The sequence below is a fragment of the Petaurus breviceps genome, unplaced genomic scaffold, assembly GCF_028583685.1.
Source record: "Petaurus breviceps papuanus isolate PSGF00001 unplaced genomic scaffold, PetGlider_PUasm1.0 38, whole genome shotgun sequence".
Classification (NCBI taxonomy): Eukaryota; Metazoa; Chordata; class Mammalia; order Diprotodontia; family Petauridae; genus Petaurus; species Petaurus breviceps.
Window position 1 is genome coordinate 19,283,590 of NW_027186304.1, and position 11,514 is coordinate 19,295,103.

At 35.5% G+C, this 11,514-nt stretch overlaps 1 protein-coding gene across 4 annotated transcripts in view; it reads left to right on the forward strand.

Moving 5' to 3' along the window:
* The window catches only part of PTPN2 (protein tyrosine phosphatase non-receptor type 2), a 114,051-nt gene that overhangs the window by 78,439 nt on the left and 24,098 nt on the right, over positions 1-11,514 (forward strand). For 3 of the 4 annotated variants that reach the window (XM_069099603.1, XM_069099602.1, XM_069099604.1), the window contains exon 6: positions 5,317-5,526. The exons of the other annotated variant lie outside the window; for it this stretch is intronic. In XM_069099603.1, the coding sequence (XP_068955704.1) occupies positions 5,317-5,526 (210 nt within the window). The remainder of the gene's footprint in view (positions 1-5,316; positions 5,527-11,514) is intronic. 4 annotated transcript variants of the gene reach the window in all.

An 11,514-nucleotide genomic window follows, 5' to 3' on the forward strand; every position in this document is an offset into this window, starting at 1 on the left:
TTTTAGCTCCAGGCTATATCATTCTGTGAGTTTTATTTTTAGCATCTTATTTCAATAGGATAGGGTTAAATCAATCAAAATTAAATTCCTTGGGGGGGGGGCAGGGGACAGGGGACAAAACTTCAGTCTTTCCCCCTAGGGGAAAAATGACTGTTTTCAGAAAACTATTAGTGAGGTGGACCAGATTATATAAGCAAACACGAGGGTTTCTGGGAACTGTCTTTGAATATCCATGATAGCCTGACCTGAATTTGAAAAAAGTCAAGTAACAGTGGTTGGGAGCCAAAATTATTCAGACAGAGAAAATAAAACAGCCACTCAAGACAAGAGGAACAGAAGGTTGCAAGCCAGGATGTGATGCAATTGCAGAGCACATAAACAATTCGTGAATATTAGGCCATAGGAGACAATGCTACAATCTGCTAAGTTTCAGGCTGGATCTAGGAGACCACACTGTGACTTTTGAAGATCTGTAGAAAATGAGCCTAGCTTCATACTACTCTAAAAGTATAAACCTGAGTTAGTCCTAAATATTGTTATTTTTTAAAAGAAGTTCCTAGGAGAAGCATACTGGACTTGTAGTAGGAATTTTATCATTTAAGATTTGCTAAATCACAAAGCTAAAAAAGGGACTGGGAGCATACATCCAGAACTGAACTTTCTAATGATGTTTTGAGTTAAAACAATTAGTAGTGTAGCATAACACTTCTGATGCAAGAATAGGATTTTTGGTCATTTCTGTGATTGGTTGCAAAATACTTCTTAAGGAAGTATTAGTTCTACAAAGGGAAATATCATTCTTGCTTTCCTGCACTTGAATAGAAAAGTAAATGTAGAGGAACTCTAATATGATACTTTTCAGTTTTATTTGTTGAGGTAAATGGGTAACAGTTTGGAATCTTCCAGCCAGTAAAAGCAATAGATCTTCCATGTTATTTGTCATATTAATCTCTATGCACAGATCTAGTATGCCTGCTAAGAAATTTGTAATTCTACTCCTTGTTTAACAAGTGAATTTCTGATTTCTTTACCTGGCAGTCAAGGCCTTCCCTAATTTGATACCATTCTCATATTATCTGCTACTATTCCTTGTCATGTATGCTAAATTTTAGCTTAATTGGACTGTTCTTTGGCTCTTGAATATGCCCTACTTTTTCCAACATCTGTGTCTTTGCATGGGCTGTCTGTTATTGTTGGAATTTATTCCCTCTTCCTCTTTCCTTATTGAATTCCTACCCATCCTTTAAAGCCCAAGTCAGGTGCCATATTCTCCATGACTAATCAGCTAGTCATTGACAATTGAAACTGTCTTGCATGTCTTTGATGGACTTAGATTTATATTCTTTATGTAACATTATTACAGTAGATAACTCAGGAGACTTAAAGGATAATTTAATACAAGTTAATTTAACACAAGTTCTGGCAGACTTAACCTTGCTGAAAAGACTTCTATAATAATGACAATATGAAATTGATATTTTAATATTGAATTTTAGGCTTTTGGAATACCATTAAATAGTTTTATTTCAATATTTAATATTAGACTTATTTTAATATTAAATATTTGACAGTCTGCTTTTCTAGAACCATCCTAGCTAAGTATGGAGAGACTACTTGGTGATAAGCAGTCCTTTCCAATAAAATCAAGGGTAAAGTAAGGCTGTCCATTGTCACTGCCATCATATAGTTCTAGAAATGTTTGCTATAATGATAAGACAGAGAAAGAAATTGGAGAAATAAGCATAGACAAATAGAAAATAGATGTTTTTTTGCACAGTATATGAAGATTCATCTAGAAGAACAAGTAACTCGAAGAAATTAGTTTAATCAGGATACAGAATATGAAACCCACAGGAAACCATTAACCTTTCCATATATCATTAATAAAACACAATAGAAGAAACAAATTCCAGTCATAATAAACTACAAAATGTGTAAAATGTTCCCTACCGAACCATTGTTAGAACTTAGAAGAATACATCTACAAAAAGCTCTTAATTGGAGAGATCATAATTGTTCATAGTTGGGCTGTGCCAGTATACTAAAAATAACAATGCCACCTAAGAAAATTTACAGATTTGATATCATGGCACCCAGATTATGAATGGATTACTTCATGGAACTAGACAAAATAGGAAAAATTCTTCTAGAGGAACAAAAAGGCAAGACTCTAAAGGCAAATCATGGGAAAAAGTAGGGCGAGTACATTGTCATTTTCAGCTATTAAACTAGACCGTAAATCATAATTAGTTGAAACTGTTTGTTACTAGTTAAAATATAGAAAAGCTGATCAGCGATTAGGGAAAAACAAGACCCAGAAGCAACTAAACATAATCATGCATTTATTAAGTACCCACGGTATACCAACACTCTGCTAGACACTACGGATACAAATACAAAAGAAAGAAAAAGAGTAATTCGTACTCTCTAGGAGTACATTCTATTGAAGGAGACACAAGATAGGGAGGGAGGACACTATGGGGTAGAAGAAACAGGAAAGACTTTATGTAGAAGGTGGCACTTGAACTGCATCTTGAAGGAAGTAAGAGAGTATTTTCAACTCTTCTACAGACAAGATACAGTCAGTACAAAAGCATAGAACATAATAGCATAGTATATACTAACTCAAAGATATTGACCAACTGCTAAGGAATATTGGAAAGCAGTCTGGAAGAAATTGGGGTTAGACTAGCATCTTAAATATGCTGCAATAAGCTTTAAATGGATATGTTTACTAAACAGTAGATCGTATTTTAAAAATTTAGAAAAGAGATTAAGAATTCTTTGCCTTATCATAGAAGATAAAAAATGAGCCATTTCAATTGCATATATTGGAAAAGCTTTTGCAAAAACAATGCATTAAGAATTAGAAGAGAAATTAATTTATACCAAATAGAGGTTTGCTACCCATGCTATAAAAGGAATTGGGACAAATATATAAGAACAGGAACCATTCTGCAATAGGTACAGGACATGAGCCAACGGTTTTCAAATAAAGAGCCTGTAGTCTATCAGTAACCATATGAAAATGTTCCACGTTAATTAGAAAAAAAGAGAAATACAAATTAAAACAACTGTGAGGTTCTGCCTCAAATCTTTAAAAATTGGCAAAGCTGACAAAAGAAAATGACAGTTGTAGGATCTGTAGGAAAGTTGGCATGTTAATGCACAATTGGTGGAGCTATCAACTGGTTCAACCTTTCTGGAACATAGTTTGGAACTATACTTCAAAAGTCAACAAATTATATATACCCCAAAGATGTCAAAGACTGAGGTACCCATGTGTAGCAAAAAATTTTATAGCAGCGCTTTTTTGTTCTAAAATAGAACTGGAACCAAATTAAATGCCAATTATTTGAATGATGCCTGAATGAATTTTGGTATACAAATATAATGGAATATTATTACACTTTAGGAAATGACTAATAGGAAAGAATTCAGTGCAGTAACTTATTGTGCCTCCAAAAAACTGATAAAGCACACCTCCTACCTCTTGACAAAGAGGAGACAGACTAGAGAGGCAAATTTAGACACATATTTTCAGATACAGCCTATCTCTTGATGTATTTTACTTGGCTGTGCTTATTGATTACAGAAAGAGCTTCCTTTGGGGAAAGGATGAGTTAATGGCTAGTAATAGTGATGAGAGAAAGTGAGAAAGTTTATAGGAGGAAAAGAATGGAGTATCAGGAAACATTTTTAAATGTATGGAAGAAAATTTTAGAAGATACAAACAATGCAGTTTTGTTACCACTTTGTTAAATTTAATATACACTTAAAAAATAAGGTCTCTCTTTCTGTTTGGACTTGTTCGGTCACTCATCACCATCATCGACATCACCATTCTGTAGAAGCCCCACTTTTCTTCTGACCCTTGGTGACCTCGTTACCTCCCTTGGGTTTTCCTCTCTATGCAGATGACTTCCAGATAGATGTGTTTATCCTTTGTCTCTCTCCTGAGCTACATTTATGCATCACCTACTATCTGCATATCCCATAAATTTCTCACACTTTAGGTGCTGAAATAGAGAAAGCCGGGTTCAAAACAAAGTTCGTGACCGTTGTGTTGGAAATCAAGCGCAAAATTCAGAGAGGGATCCTCTATAGCTGGTGAAGTCCTCCAGATATTGGCACTTGACTCTGCAGTTTTCTAAGTGATATTCATAGCACTCCAGTGTTTATACCTATCTGTCTACATACTAAAAACCTAGTGGATGGAAAACCGGTGAACAGTCTATAGTACTTATCAATCAGTATGCATATCTTGGACTGACACTTCCAGTAGACAGGTATTTATAGTGACGGTTGATGTGGTAGGCATTGTTGAAGGAAAGGGCAAAATCCAATAACTGAGACTCCTGGGCCTTTGATCAGAAAGATAAATTCAGATATGTTGGTTTTGCCATAGAGTTGAAGTTCAAGTAAAAGCTGTAGAAATTTGAAACCTTCAACTAAAGTGATTTTCTTTTAGAATTTGCATGTATGTATATGCAAAGGAGGGTTAGGGAGGAGGAGTGGAAAACCGAAGATATCTAGTTAACAGTTATATTTATTAGGTTTTGTTTAGTGGGAAGGAATTGAAAGATTTTTTTTTTAAAGTCAGCAAGGGTAAATTGAGAGATCTTTTAGAAAACAGAAATAAATCAGGCCATTCAATTACTGTTTCTTTAAAGCCCTGAAAGTTATCTCCTCTAAAAGATTTAAAGCTTAGTCTATTCATGAATAGGATAAAAGTTAGTTTTCAGTGAATCATTTTCAAGACAGTTCTTCGCTCCCTAGTTTATTTCTGGATTTGTAATCTTTTTACTTATTTCTTTCAATTTTCCTATAGTTGTGGTAAAAGCACAGCATAAAAACTGGTCAGAGAAGCAGGTTGGAAGTTTCCAGGAATTGTTTTTTAATTATTTATACAAAGGGAGCTTGTTATCCTGATGCCATCTTAACACTTATTAAGGAGAATCTTACTATTTTTTTAAATAGTGAAAGCTATTTCCAAGCATATTTTCTCAAAAGGTGCCCTGCCCTACCCATTTAGAAAACCAATTAGTTTATTACATCCTGAATGGGAAAATTAGAGTTTAAAGAATTTAGTTATAAAATTAAAACCAGTTTGTTAAGCATGAATATCAGGATTTTAGAGCTCTAGAGATCTTGAATTATCTGTTATCTACTTTAAATATAAGGATCCCAAGCATAGAGATGAATTGATTTGTCCTAGGTCACAGCATCTATGACATACTTGACTTCGTTAAATAGCAAAGTTTTAGTAAACAAATCAAACAAATCTTTTTCCCCCCTTTCATTTTCATGTTGTAGAGTGGTGAGACCAGGATAATATCTCACTTCCATTATACGACGTGGCCAGATTTTGGAGTTCCCGAATCACCAGCTTCATTCCTCAACTTCTTATTTAAAGTTCGAGAATCTGGTTCTCTGAATGCTGAACATGGACCTGCAATAATTCACTGTAGTGCAGGCATTGGCCGATCTGGCACATTTTCATTAGTTGATACCTGTCTTGTCCTGGTAAGTGCTTTTTTAATATGCTGTTTTGTTTCATTTTCATTTTGATTTATTTCTGTGTTTAAGTCCCAAGTTTAGATTTTATTTCTGAAGAACAAAGTATCCATAGCTGTTGAATATAGGGTAGAAAAGATCTTTCATAGGTATTTTTGAGTCTGTCACTCTCCATTCATTCCTTCTCTCCTTTATTTTAAAGAATAATTTTATCAGTTTTTTATATCTTCATTTTCCTTTCTCTTTTAAGCATAGTGTAATCTTCTGTCCTTGGAAAAATGTATCTCTTGATTCTTTATTTTTCTCCAGATAATGTTCTGATCTTTTCTTTCTTTCAACAGTAAATTCACCATTTATGTAAAGTGTAGGCAATATTTTTTTTTCTCACTTCCTCCTTAACTCCTATAGTATAGTGTGCTTTCTACAAACGACTTTAAGTTCACCAGTAAACATTGATTTGGAAGATTAGAGCCAAGATGGCAGAGTAAAGGCAAGGACTCATCTGAATTTTCCCCTAAATCCCTCCAAATACCTTTAAAATATGACTCTAAGCAAATTCTAGAGCAGCAGAACCCCCCCACCCCCACCCCAAAAAAGGTTGGAGTGAAACAAATTTCCAGCCCAAGACATCTCTGGACAGTTGGCAAGAAAGATCTGTGGCACCTAGGTGAGAGTGGAACACAGTCCAGCATGGCCACAGCAAACCAGGAGCAGGCCTTGGGCGTGACTGAATCAGCAGTGGCAGTGACTGCTTCTGGAGTTGGCAGACCCCAGATGGCAAGGGGAGTCGAACAGCTGATGAGAAGGAGATTACAGGGGTCTTTTTGCTAGCACTGGCAGGACTCTGTTACTTTGCCCATACTTGGATCTGGGTCGTAGTCCTAGGTGGTAGTCCCAGGGCAAGGAGGAGCATTAGCAAAGCACAATTTGCAGCCACAGTGGAGGGGGGGACCTTCTTCACAGTTCCGGAACAGAAAAGAGTGCTTGTGGTCACAGAGCAGAGCACAGGCCAGGAGAGTGTTGAACACCTTTCCTTAGATCATACCACCTTGGAAGAACTGAAAACTTACAGATCCCTAGAAGTATCTCTCAAAATAGTTGCACAAATCCCCTGAAACTTGGGACAGTGTACCCTCCACCCTGGAAGCAGAACCCTACTTTAACAAAGTGTTAAAAGTCAAGTAATAGTCTGGGAAAATAAGCAAACAGTGGGGAAAAAACCTCTGACTATAGAAGGTTACTATGGCGACGTGGAAGATCAAAACACACACTAAGAAGAAGACAACAAAGTCAAAGTTCCTACAGCTAAAGCCTTCAAGAAAAACATGAATTGGTCTCAGGCCATGGAAGTGTTCAGAAATGATTTTGATTGGGAGAGAGGGGAAAAAGAACAAAGTGAAAGAAGTGCACAGCAGAGAACAAAAGAAAACTCACAAGGAAGCAAAGATGGACTATTCTCAACATAACGGATATTATTTATCATAGAGACTTTCTTAAAATGAAAATTTTTTGTTACATATTTTGAATCCTCTATATTCTGCTATGCACATGACATGCTTTTTTTTCTTTCTAACTTTGTATTTAAGTTTATGGTATGTTTTTGTTTCTTTTCTCTAGTCTGTATTTGTGTTCTGGCATTTCAAAAAAAAAAGGATTTTGAAAATCAAGTAAGAGTGGTAGAGGAAAAATTGGGAAGAGAAATGAGAGTGATGCAAAAAATTCATGAAAAATGAGTCAGCGACTTGCTAAAGGAGACACAAAAAAATACTGAAGAAAATAACACCTTCCAAAATAGAATAGGCCAAATGGCAAAAGAGGTTCAGAAAGCTAGTGAGTAAAAGAATGCCTTAAACAGCAGAATTGGCCAGATGGAAAAGGAAGTCTAAAAGCTGACTGAAGAAAATAATTCCTTAAAAATTAGAATGGAACAATGACTTGGAAGCTAATGACTTCATGAGAAATCAAGAAATTATAAAACAAGCAAAAGAATGAAGAAATAGAAGACAGCCTGAAACATCTCATTGGAAAAACAACTGACCTGGAAAATAGATCCAGGGGAGATAATTTTTAAATTATTGGACTACCTGAAAAGCCATCATCATCTTTTAAGAAATTATCAAAGAAAACTGCCCTGATATTTTAGAACCAGAGGATAAAATAAAAAATGAAAGAATCCATCATAATCTCCTGAAAGAGATCCCAAAATGAAAACTCCCAGAAATATTTTAGTCAAATTCCAGCGTTCCCAGGTCAAAGAGAAAATATTTTAAGCAGCCAGAAAGAAACCAATTCAAGTATTATGAAACTACAATCAGGATAACAAGATTTAGAAGCCTTCTACATTAAGGAATCAGAGGGCTTAGAATACGATATTGCAGAGGGCAGAATTGCTGGGATTACAACCAAGAATCGCCTGGCCAGCAACACTGAGCATAATCCTTTGGGGGGAAAATGTATATTCAGTGAGATAGAGAACATTCAAGCATTCTTGATAAAAAGATCAGAGCTGAATAGAAAATTTGACTTTTCAGTTGCAAAATTTAAGAGAAGCATGAAAAGGTTCATAAGCTGCTTACGAATATTTGTGACTCATAAGACCTTTGTCATTATTATTATACTTAGAAGGAGTGTGTATAGACAGAGGGTACAGGGTTAAGTTGAATAGGAAGGAATGATATCTAAAAATTTAATGTACTGGGAGAAAAAAGGGAGAGGATAGAATGGGGTAAATTATCTCATATAAGAGAGGTAAGAAAAAACTTTTACAGTGGAGGGGAAGAAGGGGGAGGTGAAGGGGAATGAGTGAACCTTTCTGCTACTGTCATCATTGGGTATAGAAATCACTCTTACCCTATAGGAAAGTAGGAAAGGATGGGTATAAGGAGGTGGGGGAGGGCAGATTGGGGAAGGGGGGTAATCAGAAGCAGAACACTTGAGGAGAGTGAATAAAATAAAGGGGTGGGGAAATAGGATGAAAGAAAATAGTTAGCCATAGTAATAACTCTGAAAAAAATTTCGAAGCAAATTTCTCTGATAAAGGCCTCATTTCTTAGACATACAGAGAACTGAATTAGATTTGTAAAAATGAGCCATTCCCCAATTGATAAATGATCCAAAGATATAATCAGTTTTCAGATGAAGTAATCAAAGATATCTATAGCCAGATGAAAAAGAAAACACACTGTAGATTGGAGAAATGTAAATTAAAGCAATTCTGAGGCGCTACCTCATATCTGTTAGATTGATTAATTGGACAGAAAAGGTGAATGATAAATGGTGGAGGGAATGTGAGAAAAATGGGACATTCATGCATTGTTGGTAGAGTTGTGAACTAATTCAACCATTCCATAGAGCAGTTAGGAACTGTACTTGAAGGGCTATAAAACCATGCATACCCTTGAAATACCACTATTAGGTCTGTGTCTCAAAAGAAATAAAAAGGAAAAGGACCTATATGTACAAAAATATATCAGCCCTTTTCTGGGGGCAAAGAATTAGAAATTGAAGGGATGTCCATCAGTTGGGGAATGGCTGTTCTTTCTTTTGTTGACCTTCTTAACTTGTCCAGGGCCCTGCCCCCATCTTAGCCTTAAGCAGAATCTTATAACTACAGCTCATTACCTTCCCATTGGTCAGAATTTTCTGTATCCCATTCACTAAAGATCCTCTTCTTTTTATCACAACAGTTGATGCCCAAATTAAGTTATTATTGCCGTCTTAAGTAACATATACATTAATTGAATAATTCCATTGGTTCCATTAGTTTGGTACTGATGATCTATTTTTTCTGCACGATTAATTTCCTCTTAAACCCTTCCCCCACTGACTGAAACCCTCCCTCTATTTTTTTTTTAAGTTTTATTTATGTGTTTTGTTTTTATATTACATTTACAAATTACCTCAACTTCCTGAGAGTTCCCTTTGTAAGAAAAGTAAGAGGCGGCCAGGTGGCACAGTGAGTAAGAGCACCAGCCCCAGCATCAGGAGACCTGGGATTGGTTCCAGCCTCAGACACTTAACACTCACACACAAAAAAAAATAACTGGCCATGTAACCTTGAGCAAGTTACTTAACCCTGATTGCTTTAAAAAAAAAAAAAGGAAAGGAAAGTAAAATAGTTAAGTAAAACTAATACTATAAGGACCTCATCAGATAATACATGTCTGTAGCCCCTCCCACTTCTATTTTAAAATATTTTAATTGATAGAAATCTCCTTCCCCCATTGAGGAGAAAAAGAGAAAAGAAAGGCTAGTTCCTTGTAATAAATAAGCATAGTCAAGCAAAACAGATTTCTCTCCGTGATTATACACAATAATATATATCTTGTTCCTCATCCTAAATCTGTCCCTTCTCAGTTACAAATAGCATGTTTCTTCAGTGGCCCTCTAGAATAATGAATGGTCATTGTATTGATTATAGTTCTTATAACTTTCAAAGTTGTTTGTCTTTACAGTGTTGTTGTTAATCTATAAATTGCTCTCCAGGTTTAGTTCGCCCTTCATTAATTCACAAGAGTCCTCAGAGTTGTTTATTTTTATGTTTTGCGTGACTTCACATGTATAATGGGTGTCATCATACTGTTTGCCTTCTCAGTGCAATAAAGAAGAGCAGAAAGGAAGGAGAGAATTTGAAACTCTAATATTTTAAAAAGAATCGTTCGTTTTTATAGATGTTATAGTATAAATTATTGTTCTGGTTCTCATTTCACTATGCATCAGTTCATGAGAGTATTTTAGCTCACTCATATTTGACTTATTCAGCCTTTTCTCAATTGATAGGTATCTAATTTCTAGGTTTATTTTATTTTTTGCTGCTATTTTTTAAAAAGCTGCTATAAATATTTTTGTACACATAGGACCTTTTCCTCTCTTTGATCTCGTTTTTATGTACTCCTAGCAGTAGTATAACTGAGTCAGAGGGCAAGTGCTGTTTAGTAACTTTTTGTGTGTTATTCCATATTGCTTTCCAGAATGATTATACTCATTCACAGGCCCACCAATAATGTATCAATGTGTCTGTTTTCACTAGCTCCTCCAACATCTGTCATTTCCCTTTTTTGTCATCTTCACCACTCTCATGGGTGGCATCTCAAAAATGTTTTAATTTGCATTTCTCTAGTAGTTGACTTGTAGCATTTTTTGATATGTCTATAGATAATCCTGGGTTTCTTTTCCTTGAGAGGTACCTGTTCATAATCCTTAGAGTCTTAGACCAATTGATAAGTGACTCTTATTTTTATAAATTTGAATCAGCTCCTCTTGGAAATTATATCTTTTCCAGAGAAAATTGTTGCTAAGTTTCCCCAATTAATTTTACATCTTACAATCTTAGTTTTATTAGGTTTGTTTGAATTTTATGTAATCAAAATTGTGTGTTTTAGCGGCGGCTAGGTGGCACAGTGACTAGAGCACCGTGGAGGATGTTGGAGGACCTGAGTTAAAATCCATACTCAGACACTTAACACAAAGACTAGCCATGTGATCTTGGGCAAGTCACTTAACCCCAATTACCCTCTAAAAAGAAAAAAAAATTGTGTGTTTTATCTTCATGATCTTCTCGTGTGGCCCAGAACTTTTTTCTTAAACATAGATCTGATAGGTAATTTTTTCCATTATTAATCTGTTTATGACAAAAGGTTTATATAACCTTTTATATCCAGGTTACATACTTATTTGGAGACTTTTTTTTTTTTGGTAAGATGTCAGCTGTTGGTATAAATGTGATTTCTGCAGTCTCTTCCATATCCCACTTTTCCTAGTAGTTTTTGTCCAGTACTAAGGAGTCTAGTAGCTAGGGTCTTTTATGTTAATTGAGCACAAGGTATATTTGCTTCTGTATTTTGTGTATCTCATCTGTTCCAATGATTGATTTCTTTTTTGTTTTTTGCTTTTTGGAGAGGGTAAGGTAGGGCATTTGGGGTTAAGTGACTTGCCCAAGGTCACACGGCGTGTGTGTGTGTGTGTGTGTGTGTGTGTGTGTGTGTGTGTGTGTGTGTG